The sequence below is a fragment of the Pelecanus crispus genome, chromosome 2 (assembly GCF_030463565.1).
Source record: "Pelecanus crispus isolate bPelCri1 chromosome 2, bPelCri1.pri, whole genome shotgun sequence".
NCBI classification, from domain to species: domain Eukaryota; kingdom Metazoa; phylum Chordata; class Aves; order Pelecaniformes; family Pelecanidae; genus Pelecanus; species Pelecanus crispus.
Genome location: NC_134644.1, coordinates 143,376,719 through 143,391,388, shown reverse-complemented (window position 1 = coordinate 143,391,388; position 14,670 = coordinate 143,376,719). Strand labels below are relative to the sequence as shown.

Genomic DNA, 14,670 nt, shown 5'->3' with positions numbered 1-14,670 from the left:
TTGATGTGTGTTTTAAAAATACCGGTTGTCTCTGGCTACTGATTTGGTTTTATTCTAATTAGCAGAACTCTCAGCAGGACGGGCTAGTGAGGGGGCAAAGGAAGCTGTTTTCACGGGTGTTGGCAGTTTTTGAGGAAAAAAATCAAGATACCACGGAGAAGAATCATAGAATTGTTTAGATTGGGAAAGACCTTTAAGATCATCCAGCCCAACCATAAGAGCAACATCTCTAAGAAACTTGCTCGGTTTCCTCTTTTCAAGCACTGTAACCTGACTTGGTGAAACGCTGTTTTACTTCGAGGGGACTGTTACACATATATTCGCTTTCTTTTTCACGGGCCTTCATACTTTTTTTTTCCACATGTCGAGTAAGGCAAGCTCGCTTTCAGCAGTGCCGCCGCCAGCAGCTGAAAGCCCAGGTAAACGCCAATCGCCTCCTCCATTTAGGGTACCTTCATCCTGCCACCTCCACTTATTAAAAAGAAGTACGACATTAAAGGCTAATTTCAACACCTGAACTCTTAATTTTCACGGCGCAGGCGCAGCGCCGGCCAGGGCAAGGCGGGAGGAGGAAGCGGAGTTAATGGCTCCGCCTCTGGCGCCTGCGCACTGGCGCGGCTACGCGCCTCAGGGAGAGCGGGGACAGCGGTGGAGGTGAGGTGCTTCTTCCTTTTTCAGCCGCCATTTCGGGGTGTTGTGAGGGGAATGCGGTGTTGCCCTGGGGGCTGTGTGGCCCTGCCGTCGCTCGGGCCGGGCACAGCCCGGCCCGAGCGACGGCAGGGCCACACAGCCGCAGAACGGGGCTTCCTCCCGGGCAATGGGCTGCCCTTCCAGCCCGAGATCCAAACCTCTCCTTCAGGATCCAAACCTCTCCTTCAGGATCCAAACCCCTACTCTGAATGCGCGCCCTGAGTTTGTGGGGCAAACTCGTCCCCGGGCGGCCCTGTACTTCAGTTGGTTGAGTTTCAGTCTTTTATGGGTTGCAGGGTAACTTATTCAGGGGTGTTGTACCCAGTTCTGTGTCCTGACAAATTATTTCTCTGTTTCTGTGACAGAAGCTATACTTCCAAGGCTATGAGAAGAGCGTTATCAACGTAATTGAAGCATCGTACCCTTTGCATTTTACCTAGCTTTTTTAGCTATCTCAGACCAAGGCTGAAAGAGGTAAGGACCATTAGATCAGGATGATTGGACTGGGGACTCGTGGATCATGTTAATTGCCCAGGTTTTTTTTTTTATATACTGCCTTAGTGCTGGGTTTTGTCTGAGCATTTATCTCATCTTTGTGAATCTGCAAGTGTTACAAAACTGTTAGCCGGGTCATCGCTTCAAGACTGAATCACTGAAGTAGGAAGGCTTCTGAAAGGGTTAGGGCTCAAAAATTAAATAGACTTCCAAAATTCATCATACCGTTTTGTCATCGAGTTAAGTTGTGGTCTGCTGGGGGTGTATCAGAAATAGTGTTTGATACGTGGATTAATATTTCACATTGCTGATGAAAGTGGAGATGCATAGAAGAGAACGTATCTTGTATTCCTTCATAATACTTAAGAATATAGAAGACGCTTTTAAATGACTCTGCAATCTTATAACTTTCTCGTGTAGAATCAAAACCATTTCATATTTGTGTTTGGAATAAACCCCTAGAACAAAGCATGCAGGACTAAAATACAGAAAGGATAGATTTTGGGTTTAAGATTCTAATCTTATAATTTAAGATAGACAAAGTAATTTAAACCATACTTAAAAATAGACTAAGCTGTATGTCAGCAGTGTTCTGCAATAAGTTTAGAGTGAAGATTCTAGTATTTTTAAGCAAAAAGGCCCTGAGCTGTACACTGTATTTGAGAATGTGCTTGTGTGTAACCACACTATTGCTTTTCAGAGCCTTTATGTACATTGAGGTCAGTGTCTAAATGTGGAATCTTGTGTATGCATGTATCTTTCAAGACTGAGGCTCTGTACTTGTTAACGTTCTTACGCCTTTTTGATAATCACACAATGTGGGGAAAAAATCTGGTAGCTTAGAGTAAGCTTTTAATACTTCTAAAGGTTTTTCAGAGTAAAGGGTAGGACAAACTTCCGTATTCTAGCAAGGAGAGAACAGTGTGGTCCAGAACAGGGGGGGCAGAAAATTCGAATTTGTAAAAAAAAAAAAAAAAAAAAAGGCAAAAAAAAAGCGCAGCATAATAATTTTTGTGTTAATCTATCCTTTTGGTAGGCTATATATCTAAGAAAAGATGGCAGATCCTTGGCAAGAATGTATGGATTATGCAGTTGCTTTAGCAAGGAAAGCTGGGGATGTAAGTATAAACTATTTATAAATAATAACGTTATTTCGTTATTTTTTGAGTCTAGTATGTATGTAGCTTTTGAAGGAATTTGATGTTGGATATTCTTCTGAGTATTTTGTCAAAAATATAAGTTAGCAGAATCATCAGTGATGTTCAAGACTGGAGTGTCTTTTATGTTTACAGCTTGGTTAATTTAAGAAAACAACTTTGCACTTCTCTTTGGACCAGAGTCCAATTAAAGACTAAGGAGTATCTTTTGTTCATTAAATTTGATCTTAAAAAAAAGTAAAAAATTCTGAATTGTGATAATCAAAGAGCATCTCTGTTTTTCCCCTTGAACTGCACCTGTCTGCCTTATTATTTTACCGCCTGAAAGCTGTTGACAGTTTTTCTTGCAAACACCACAGTCAGCTTTGTACAATGGCTTGTTGTTGGCACAAGATACCACATCATGTTCTCTTTATGAAGACTGCTTTACTTCTATAAATAAGAAGCATCACTTGCAGTGGTAGTACTTTGCCCATTTGTGATCTAAGATGGCTTAGAACAAGAATGAGTTTGCACGTCTTGGCAGAGCCTCAGTGTAAGTGTGGTTACCAAATGTTCAGTTCTTGGTAGCTCTGCTTGGTACATTTGAATGCTATTGCAGCCAGACAAGATGGCACAGGTAGTAATTCTGTTCCCTGAAGCTGCAGAATCTGCAGAACATTGTCCCTGCAATGACCTCATTAAAGTCTTCCCTCAGAAAATCTAAGTTATAGTAAAATAATTTTGTGGCCTGTGAGGCATGGATTCTTGCTTAAGCTGATTCTGATAGTTTTAAGATCATAAATGCAGGGTCTAGCTAAAAATGGCTGACTTAAGCTCAGTCTTGAGTGTTTCATTTAACTCTGGTATTTAAATTTATAAATCTAAAACTTGTCTGAACAAAATAGAGCTTAGTTTCATGTACCAGTGGATCTTCTTGCAGTACTTAGATTTAAGGTCATGTAAAAGTTTGTGCTGAGTAGGAACTGGAGATAGATGCAAGGGTAAGTCCCAGCTCCTGCAGTTAAATCCAGGTTTTGTCACTGCTTGTGTTTGTGTTTTGTATGTGCAGTATAGAAATTACAGTAAAAATGATGCTCACATTTTTTGGACAACTAGTATTTTCCATAGAGTTAATGGAGAAAGCTTTTTTCTTTTTTTATTTCTTCTGTTAACAGATAATCCGTGGAGCACTCAAAGAAGAAGTATCTGTTATGACTAAAAGTTCACCAGTAGATCTAGTGACAGAAACTGATCAAAAAGTAGAAAACTTCATTATTTCTTTGATTAAAGAAAAGTATCCTTCTCACAGGTACGGCTTCTTATCAGTACACTTTTGATAGAAGAAGGGGGGACGTGACGGGAAGAAGGAAATGGAAAGTTTATGATTTTGCTTGGTAAAATTTCATTACGATTGGCATGCTGGAAAGTTACAGAAGTCTCCCTCACCCTCGGTATATTAAGTATTTTAGAGTAGTAGTGGGTTGAAGTTCTGCCCAAATGCTTCTAAATTAATTGCTAGCTAATTTTGTCATTAGCTTAAAGGGCTGTAGTATCAAAACAAGGTGTCACGAGGGTCTACTGACATGAGTTTAGCCTTGCTCAAGACTTATGCTGAATGTCAGTTCCAGCTGAGCCAGCTGTAAGTAACGTCTTAGTTATTTGTGTTGGAGAATCAAAGGTGGCCTCAAGATACCGGGAACCCAAATTTCTTGTCTGCTGTTGAAACTAGTATGCCTTTGCTGTCTATGCTGGATGGGTCCCATGGTACTGAGTGTGCCTTTGGCAAATCTCATACAGTTTAAGAACGTCAAACGTCCTTAAAAGAAGACAGGATCTTCTGATTCTGCATAACTGAAAGTCTGTCATACAAGATACTGATTTTTTTTTTCTTTTATTGCTTCCCACCCCCCCCCCCCCCGCCCCCCGAAATGTATTCTTGAAGGGTGAATTGTATGTATTTTACTTACTTTTACTTACATGGGACTTTCTTTCCCATTTTGATGTAATGGCTCGAGTTTAATAGAGTTTCCTTAAAATGAGTTTGCTCATTTTTCTTGCATTTTCTCAGAGGTTTTCTTATTGTAGCTGTATACATGAAACGTAGTAAATATGCATGGAATTGGAACAACTAAGATGATGCAAAATGTCAGTAACCTAACCAAGTTAGTGTAAGCATACAGACTTGTGGAATGACCTTAAAATAACAGTTTCTGTGACATTGATAAACATTTTCGAATATTTTTAGCTTCTTTTTATATTAGATAATTGATATCTCATTAGACGTACCAGTTCTAATGAATTACTCATACACCTAAATAACTATTCAGTTTCTCTCTTCTCTTTGTGAAGATTTGCTGCTTTTTGGAGTCATGCTGTTTCTGAGCAATCATCTTCACTTCCATAGTTAATCATAAAACTCCTAATCAATATTAAAGGGACCTTATTTGTTTACCCTCAGCAGTTCTCCTCATTTTACATATTTGTGGCGGAAAGCATGTGTTTCATGCATACTTTTCATAGGTTGAGTAATATGTGATAAATTTAACAACATGCAAAAGGCATAGAAGAGAATTCCACCCGCTTACACTCATCCAGATAATTTTGCAGTTCAAAACAAATACTTTCATGAGCAGCAAAAATTGTGACATTTGAGTTCCTGTGGCACTGTGCCTTGTGTGTCCCTTGGGTTTAGTGTCTGCCGTCTTCTTCAGGAGGAGCTCTGGTTTGCTTTTCATCCCTTTACCATGTTACCATTTTGTAATGCTTGTAAGACTAACCAGTTTTAAGACTAACAACTTTCTGTCATGTTTGGGTTGAAATCAGACTACAAATTTAACAGTACTGCAGTGGTCTAACCAGATGCATATGACCACAAAGGCTTTCTTCAGTTAAAACACAAGCTAAAAAGTAGTGGTTTATAGCACAAATAAACTGAAATATGTAAATAGCTACAAGTATTCTGACCAAAATTTGATGATGCTGTTACTAGAAAAAATGATGAAAACTTCAATTTTTTTAATGCTAAATTCCAGTAAAATATTAAAACGTAAAGTTCTTTTCCCCACATATTGTGCCCATCTCTGACATCATAAATATTGACGCAAGCTTGGTCAGATGTGGTTGGTGCTTTCCAGATAAATTGTGTATTTCTCATATGATCACTGGTGGTAAAAAACCCTGCATCTCACTTTAAGAATTTTAATTTCAAGTACAGTGTTGTAATTCAGACGTTTTAAACAATTTCTTTGTGTCTTTTAAATGTGTTTGCTACTCTAGCTTCATCGGAGAAGAATCTGTTGCAGCTGGAGAGGGCAGCATTTTGACAGATAACCCCACATGGATTATAGACCCTATTGACGGAACTACCAACTTCGTACACAGGTCCACCTTTCATTTTTCTAATGTTAGCAACTTCACCTGATTACCTTCTTTATTTCTCCAGTTTCATGAAAGTAAGGTTTTTTCATTTTTAAATTGCTTTAAAAGAGATACTATGAACTTGTCAATAGTTAGAAATTGCTACTTTCATTTACTGAGAGCCATTGGGCAGGTTTTGTAATCATTTTGGTATTTCTGTAAGTATTACAGTAGTCTCACTGTAACCAACAGCAGTTGTTCCGTGAGAGGCTATATAGCAGGAGCCAGTAGCCTTTGGCATGGGTGCCAAAGATAGGTGGGCAGATTTTAACAGTGAAGCAACAGGACTCAGAATTAGGAGTTCCAGCATCTTCAGAGAGGCAATAATAGCTCCAAGTGCTGATTTGTAAGAAATTTCAAGTTCATTGAGATCTAGGAGCCACTACCATGAAAGAAAGCAGAATATCACCAGTAATAGTCTAGTGTTATTTTGCACCAGGATGAGGAGGGGACTTTCAGTGGAATGCTGACTGCCTGTTCCTTCTGTCTTTGAAACATGATACATTTTGGCCCTGATGACCTTTTCTGAGCGTACTTGATTCCAATTTTGAAATGACTGCCACTATGTACACCATGGCTTTAAAACAGCTGCTGCATCCTGCTAAATAACATGTTAAAAAAGCTGTAAGAGAAGAACTCATTCTGCTGGACTTACAGACATAAAATTCTGTATTTTTTGCAGGTAATAATTAAAGCAAATGTTCTGGAACAGTAAATTTTGAAGAGTAAAAAATGGTAATTTAAAAAGAAATTAATTGGTTGATCATTAAAAACTTAGACTGGGATGCAGCCCACGATGTCCTATATACTCCCACTGCCTTCACGCTTCCCCCTGCATTCTTCCTTCTCACTTCAATATCTGTCTTTCTTGTGGCTTTGGTGGAGAAAGTGGAGTTGGGGGGAGAGGTGACTTGCTGCTTCTGATGAGACCATTTTGGCCAGCTTGTTCCTTCTGAGAAAGGTTAGTAGTATAGAGGCTTGCTTGTATTCTTTGGCTATAAAAAGACAGTCCCTGAGCTAGGAACAGCTGTAACAGGGATGACAGTCCCTAAGCTGTAACAGGCTTAGTTTCAGTGGGTTGAAAAGTTTGTATTTTAAATGGTAGTTGGTGGTGTTGGGTCTGTTTTCATAGTAAATTGTGCAAGTTCCAGAAAACTAATATTTCCTATATAGTCCAAGTTTCTTTTTGAAATATACATTACATTTAACTGAACATTGTTTTTATTGAGAGTAAGCGTGGTAATGAAAGAAGCATAGTATCTCACTATAAATTAGTGAAATGTTTTGTTTTGTAGGTTTCCATTTGTGGCAGTTTCAATTGGCTTTGTTGTAAACAAAAAGGTATACTTTTTATTACTTGATATTTAGTCAATCAAAACCAAATTAATTCCTGTTGCTAGTTATAACTACGATCTGTATTTTCACAGTAAATAGGAAGAAAGGGAAAAAAACCTCAAGGCATCTCGACTTTCTCTTGCAGATAGAGTTTGGAATTGTGTATAGTTGTGTAGAAGACAAGATGTATACTGCCAGAAAAGGAAAAGGTGCATTTTGCAATGGTCAAAAACTTCAAGTATCAGGCCAAGAAGGTAAGCTGAACTGAGTAGCTTATTTCTAGCGATTACATTTATTTTGCAAATGAAGCATCAACAGTTTTAGACCTGGATATATTCCTGTTTCTTAGCTCATAGTTTTGTTTTGCAAAGACGGGGTTTTTTTGGCTGTGGCTTGTTCAGTTTTGAGAAACAGCTTTTATGTTCTCTTTCATGCATGTAACGTGTTTGTGATATTTGCAAAATCAGGACTCGGCAATTGAAGATTTTATTCCTATGTGTCTGTGTGTTGTGGTTTTTTGTTTGGTTGGTTTTAATTCCCTTCCTGTCTGTAATCCGTCTGTGATTGTTCTTTAGAGTCTGTAACACATCTACCAAACAATTCAACTTCTTCCAGGTGTGAACTAGTGGCTTAAACCAGTATCACTCTTGTATACTTACTACCCTATGTAAAGTAAAATCCATACTTAAAGTGGGACCTTTAAAGATCTGAGGACTGTTCTAATTTGTATAGCAATAGAATTTTATTTGCTAATGACATCAATTAATGGATATGCACAATTGAACCTGATCATGCTTTGTTCACTGTATTTATTTTTTCCTGCCATTTTCCATGTAAGGACAGATTTTTCTACATTCAATATATGTAATATTTATATTAAAAATCATAGAATCATAGAATGCTTTGGGTTGGAAGGGACCTTTAGAGGTCATCTAGCCCAGTCCCCCTGCAGTGAGCAGCGACAGCTTTAACTAGAGCAGGTTGCTCACAGCCCCAGCCAACCTCACCTTGAATGTTGCCGGGGATGGGGCCTCCACTGCCTCTCTGGGGCAACCTGTTCCAGTGCTTCACCACCCTCATCGTAAAAAATTTCTTCCTTCTATCCAGTCTAAATCTACCCTCCTTTAGTTTAAATCCATTATTCCTTGTCCTGTCACAACAGGCCTTGCTAAAAAGATTCTCCTCATCTTTCCTTGTAGGCCCCCTTTAAGTACTGGAAGATTGCAATAAGGTCTCCTTGCAGCCTTCTCTTCTCCAGGCTGAACAACCCCAACTCTCCTTACTTTTATTCGGTCTTGTAAGAAAGCAATGAAGTAAACTCTGCTAATTAGTGTTATTATATAAATTGTACTGTTGGAAAAGTGAGGTTTTGTTTCTTTTCCAGACATTACAAAATCCCTTTTAGTAACAGAATTGGGATCAAATCGTGATCCAGAGACTATAAAAATAGTTCTTTCTAACATGGAAAGACTTCTCAGTATTCCTATTCACGGGTAAGATACTTATTTTTTATATTTACTGATAGTGTTAATACTGTAAATATGCAAATATGACCATTTTTAGGAAGGATTGATTGCATTACATTTGACAAATGTGAAATACGATTTCTGCAGAGAAACTCTGTGTGTGTTAACTTTTTCAAGCTAGGGCATATATAAGAGAACCCTAACAATCAGTATTGGGAAGCAAAACATATTTAGTTTTGTAGGACTAAAAAGTATTGTATTTACTCGTTAAAAAAAGGAAAAACAATTTTGTGCCTTTTTTTTATTTTTCTGGAAACACAGAAGGAGTAAAACTGGATAAACAGAAGCTATATTACATTTCTTAGTTTCCTTTCCCCATAGTAATGACAATAGTTGTTGGGGTTTTTTTATATATATCGGAAGACAAAAGTAGATCTCCCTTTCCTCTTTCAACACTGTACAGTTTTTCTGACTTTGTCCAAGTAGTTGAAATTGTCTATAAACTGCTCTTATTTTGGTTACATTCCCTGCTTCCTCTCATCCAGATAAGCCAAAGCCTACATATCCGCAAACCATTGTCTACTGAAACCACCTTCAGATGTAAAGTTTTTTGTCACTCAAACCGTACTCATGTTTCTGAGCTGCAAGGGGTTGTAGTTTTATGCTGAGATTCTCAGGATTCTTGTTTTGACACTTAACATGTAGATTTTTTCCTACTTTCAAAAAGTCTTCTGATGTCATTAAAGAATATATGCTAAATTGTAAGTAGGGAATACATTTTAGGTATGCTGTCAGTTTAACTTTGGTATTTATTTGTAAACAATAAATTGGGATTGGATTTGATTTAAGTTGCTTCTTGCAGTAACTTAGCTGCTATCGGTTACAATTTAAGGTACATTTTACTTATAATTGAAATAACTTTGTACAAGTCACACTTACTAAGTGCATCAAAAGAAACTGGAATTTGTAACACAAGGGTTTTGATGAAGTTATCCAGACCAAATTTATGCTGTGTAATTTATTTTTTGTGATTACTGCTGTTAGGGTTTTTTTTTTGCAAGTCAAAGATGCTTCCTGAGCATCACCAGAGAAACTGAAGTAACTGTTTTTTCAACGCTAAGAACAGTGTACACTCTGCTTGAATTCTTGTGTTCAAAAAGCAAAGTAGAATATCTGTTACTGTTTCATGGGTAGATATCTTCCATAATATGTTTTAGGTTAAGAAGTTGTTTAAGATGTGTTTTCACTCTAAAACAAAGTTGTTTAACAGAATTCACAAATGTAATTTTTGGAAATTTGCTATATTTGGAGAGCTCTTCAAGCTACTTAAGCAAAAATTCATTCCCAATTTTTTGTTTCACTGCAGCATTCTATCACATTTTCTCTAGCTCAGTTCACCTTGTGTATGATGCTTCTGTGTTCTCCGTGCAGTGTACACAGACATTGTGACTGACTTACAAACTGTTCTCAATTAAAAAAACAACTGTGTCTCCTTTAGGATTAGAGCCGTTGGTACAGCAGCTGTGAATATGTGCCTTGTGGCAACGGGTGGAGCTGATGCCTATTATGAAATGGGGATTCACTGCTGGGATATGGCAGGGGCTGGAATCATTATTACTGAAGCAGGCGGAGTACTGCTAGATGTATCAGGTAAATACACGGGCATGCACGAGATACTCTTTTGTCCTTTTAAATAGCTAACTGGGAGCAAAACATAGCTGAAATGAGAAGGCAAAGAGGTTTTTCAGTCCTCTTTCCAAGTTGCCACTACTGAACAGAGTTCCCATCCAGTTAATAGACTGAGAGAGAGTCAATTGTATGTTCTTAGCTACAAGACAACCTTTACTCCCTTGGCTGAGCATCTGGAAAAGTGAAAAAAGACAGTAAACATACACTGAAGAGAATTTAAATGTAGCTCATATGAGATACCTGTTGTATTAAATGCATTTTTATCCAGGGGCAAAACTTGGTCCTAAATAGTAATGTATCATTTACACTTGATTTTTTCAGTTATCATTTTCTTACCAGCTTTTTGTTTTCTCCAGATACAAGCTAGTTACTTTGCTTGCTTTGATTTCTAGGTGGACCATTCGATTTGATGTCTCGAAGAATAATTGCAGCAAGTAGTCGAGCTATAGGAGAGAGAATAGCCAAAGCACTTCAGATAATTCCTCTGAAAAGGGATGATGCAACTAACTGAATACCAAAACTACACCTTAAATGTAATTATATAATGTTGTCTCATACTCCCATGTGGTGGTTGTTCTACACCTTGAACCTGATAAAAAGATAGATAAATAGATGGTAGTCTTTCAATGCTGGTGTGACTGCTAAGTAGTGTTTTGAGATTGGACCAACATTCTAAGTAAGCTTTTATTGCCAGGTATTTTATTTAACATCACAGTTACATAAAGATCTGTAAAAAGAAGCAAATACATACAACTAGTATTTTCAAGTTTTATACTGCACTGGAAGGCATAGCAAGAGACTCTCTGATGTGTAGATAAATAAAAAGCTCTAGTTCTGTAAGTGACAAAGCAAAATTTGCTGTCTTAACACCATGTCATCACATCTGATCCTGAACCCAAAAAGATGAAGGCATTACTGTTTATTCAGTCTTTTCCTATCTTGTCTGTTTTCTTCAATGTCATTAGCCTATCCATTTCCTTACCTTGTTACAGTTTTTGCAGAGGTAGTTCACACATTTCCAAACTTTTTTTAGTTGCTTGTAGCTTGGGCTGTAATGTAAAGCCTTTATTACTTAGCTGTCGTCATTTTTGTAGTCGTTGTTCTACCTTTCTTACGGTAGATAAATGTGGTCTCTTCTTCAGCCTTTTATGTGGCCATTATGCATGCAAATTCATTGCAGTTGCAAAAATAAATGTTACTGTGCCAGAAGATACATGTGTCCCCCAGAAGTAAGTTCTGAGCACACCTTCTATCACCAAATGGATTTACTCTAAATTAAGATGAAGTATGATTTGCATTTGACCATTGGAATCAGCTGATGCTACGTCCTCTATCTTATTCTTGGCAGTTATAATTCCTGTTAATTTTGCTTGGGTTTCTCCATGGATGAGTGTGTTTCAAAGTCTAAGGGATCATTAAAATCCAAGAGAGTTTTCAGTAACGCAGCTGTCAAAAAAATAAACCCATAGTCCAGATTTTTTACATCATTTTCTCTAAGTTGTGAAAGCAGTGACCAACCAGGATCAGGTTTCCATTGTGTTATGGAGTGTACAGGCACAAAAGAAGATATGTATCGAAATAGTTTATAAATCTAAGAAATAGTAGTAATTTCATTCTTGGTGTCAGTTGTTCTAAACTTCAAAAACTATACTGGTTCTTTGAATTTTTGTATTTAAGATTGTTAAAGTATCAGTGTACTGTTCAAATAATTAATGCACTTTAAAAAAAAAAGATTTAACTTAGATCAGTTTTTAGACTGATTTTTCCGTGTCTAAAGTTTCCTAAAGAAAGTTGTCTCATTGGTGGTCCAGTCAAGACAGCAATGCTTTGGAAAACCTGACTTTTTGTACTGCTGTCCCACTATTTTTATTTTGGAAAATGGTGTTCTCTGTCTTGAAGTTTCAACAGATCTCTTATCATAATTTCAGTCTGTTATATCAGTTGGGTTTTTGCAGATTTTGCAGAAATATTTAATTTGAAGTTGTATCTAATGCCAGATGATTAATGAGATCAGCCTGCTATTTAAAGGCCTTGTCAAAAACCCAGGCTTACATTAGTTTTATTTTTAAATTCCCATTGACAAAGGATAGAAGCTTTTTGAGCATTTCACTGTAACTTTATTGCTGTAAATTATATGGGATCATCATTATTTCTTGAGAAGTATGTGTCCTGTACCATTTCTGTGGCTTTTGTATAACAAATTCTGCATAACTTTTAAAAACTGATTTATTTGTGAAATGGAGACATGTCTAAAAATCACTTGAGATGGGAGAACACGTGAAATAAACATGCTTTAGCAGCAGCAGCTTCAGATGTGCTTCCTTTCTTAACATTCACAGGAGTACAGTGGTGGGTCCCAACAAGTTGGATTTGTGGGCTTCAAACTTTCTCCCGAGTTGAACGCTTTCTCTTCTTGGTGTCTGATGTACATAGATCATAAACTGTTGTGCCTTTAAATAAGTGGGATTATGTATACACCTGTGATAGGTTTTTAAGAGTGAATATTCCAACACCTTCCAGTGAGATCATGGTGCATTAATCATCTCCAACCTCGGAGCTCAAACTTTACGGATTATCTTGCCTGTAATTTGTGTTGGAGGTCCATCAGCTGGTTGAAGCATGTAGCTTTCTCACGGTAAGCTTTCCTAATAATGCTCTTCAAGGAAAAAATTACATGCATTTAGCATCTTGGCCCTCTTACTCTATTTGCATTGGAGACCAGCCTAATTTTTTTGACTCTATAAATGGCAGCTTTTATCAACTGTCTGCTTTCTTTTTAATTTCAGTCTCCCTTTCAGGGGGATCAAAAATCCTTGTTGTTTGCTACTTTGCTGAGCATGATCTTCTCAGATAACTCTTCATCTAATATGTGGCGACTTCTTTCGTCATGTGAAAGGACATTGAAATTTAATTATTAAGTTTAAAGGCATTTTCTTTTTGGTTCTGTGCTAGCCTGCAATTTGGCAAATTTTTGTAGTGAGTGTTTTTTGTAGTAAAACAGAGGAGTCGTGATTGCTGTGTAATCAAAATGCTTTTGAGAGATTATTTATGAGAGGTAGTCCCTGAATGTTCAAAACAATAAAATACCTGGTTTTGTTGCTTTGAAAGAAGGAGTGACAGAGATGATCATACAGATTTTTTTGTAATTTAAGATAAAGTTACATATTTACAAGATAGCTTTTGCTGGGGAATGACAAAGTCGGAAAGGAAAAAACAGTTATCACAGATTGAACAGATAGACTGTCAAATTAAGATCAAAAATATTCCTCATGAAGACAACAGTCTACAGGAAGCTTTTTCACATAGCTTTTCAATAAACAGCTCATGACTTCAGCTGGCAAATTCTGCTATGGTTTGAATCTCAACTCTGAAGAACACTCAAAACGTGCAAGTGCAAGAAGGAGGACATCAGGCAGACAGATTCAGCAACTGGCGCAAGTAAAAAAATTGCAATAAATACTACTGGAAATTATGGGCAAATTTAACCAGCCCCTTCACCTTTACTTTGAGAATTTGACTGAACAGTCAACATCATCACTACACTTGCTACAGAGCCTAATGCTATTCTTAACAAAGGTCTTCAGACTACAGGTACAGGTTTTTAGCCCGAGACTAAAACAATCAGTACTACAAAATAGGCAATGCTGATTTTTAGCACTGATATGTATGAAGAAGGGGAGGTACCCTTAGCCAGGATGGCAGGCTATCATCCCTGTTCACTAGCCCTCTCCATTTATTGATTTGCTGGTAGTCTGTGATTGTTTTCTACGACAACCTGCAAAGCTTTGCTGCTTCTTCAAAGCAGGGTATTCCAGTAGATTCAATCCTTCAGAGCTTTTCCCAGCATGAAATATTGCCAAAGACAAAGTCATAAAAGGCTTAGGGCTCTCATCCAGCCCTGTTAAGCAGCCCTGCAGAAAATCCCTCTCCTGCCCGCCCCCCAGTCAAATATGGACTACTCCTCATAATATTTGTGACCCAAAGCTATAGTTCTAATTCTGCATAGTCTAATGCCTAGGTGTGAACTGGACATTCTGACCAGGTGTAAAACATCAACCTGTGACCTCAGTATGAAGCAATTTAAATAAGGGAGACTCCTTTTCCTGAGCTTCTTCCCATCCTCTCAAAGCCAGCTGCTAATTCAGCTCTATTCATTACCTGTGAGTGAAGTAACTGCTTCACAAGTCTGATCCTGTTGCTAAAGTGCTGACAGGCAACTTTCCAGCAGCACATTATTTTTGGATCTACAGCCGTTGGCATGGCTTCCTTTGTTTGCACAAGCTCCAGGCATCAGAAGGATATTGTCAGTGATGTGACATCTCAAGAGTCTCTGCCAGAGCCAGATGTCCCAGACAACATAATCCATTTGATCTCTGGGTTACTGCTTGTCCTGTGCCAAAAGTGACAGTGAATGTAGTCTGTCACATCACTCTTCAGTT

The 14,670-nt window shown here is 37.8% G+C and overlaps 1 protein-coding gene across 2 annotated transcripts; it reads left to right on the top strand.

The window, feature by feature from the left end:
* Positions 1 to 384: 384 nt before the first annotated feature.
* Positions 385 to 11,954, top strand: IMPA1 (inositol monophosphatase 1). 2 transcript variants are annotated; one of them, XM_075704710.1, is made up of 10 exons: positions 385 to 419; positions 1,056 to 1,164; positions 2,222 to 2,303; positions 3,500 to 3,633; positions 5,601 to 5,705; positions 7,037 to 7,082; positions 7,222 to 7,330; positions 8,461 to 8,569; positions 10,041 to 10,192; positions 10,624 to 11,954. In XM_075704710.1, the coding sequence occupies exons 3-10, from the start codon at positions 2,241 to 2,243 to the stop codon at positions 10,740 to 10,742; spliced, it is 837 nt and encodes a 278-aa protein (XP_075560825.1). In that variant the 5' UTR covers positions 385 to 419; positions 1,056 to 1,164; positions 2,222 to 2,240; the 3' UTR covers positions 10,743 to 11,954. The 2 variants fall into 2 exon arrangements, with proteins under 2 accessions (XP_075560825.1, XP_075560824.1); XM_075704709.1 differs by lacking the exon at positions 385 to 419 and adding an exon at positions 622 to 654.
* Positions 11,955 to 14,670: the final 2,716 nt, after the last annotated feature.

What these genes read in the sequence shown, in the direction of transcription:
- IMPA1 (XM_075704710.1), top strand. Translation starts at nt 2,241, where the DNA reads ATGGCAGATCCTTGGCAAGAATGTATGGATTATGCAGTTGCTTTAGCA. An exon ending in GAAAAGTATCCTTCTCACAG is followed by an intron (nt 3,634 to 5,600) that starts GTACGGCTTCTT and finishes TTGCTACTCTAG; the next exon opens with CTTCATCGGAGAAGAATCTG. An exon ending in CTCAGTATTCCTATTCACGG is followed by an intron (nt 8,570 to 10,040) that starts GTAAGATACTTA and finishes TGTCTCCTTTAG; the next exon opens with GATTAGAGCCGTTGGTACAG.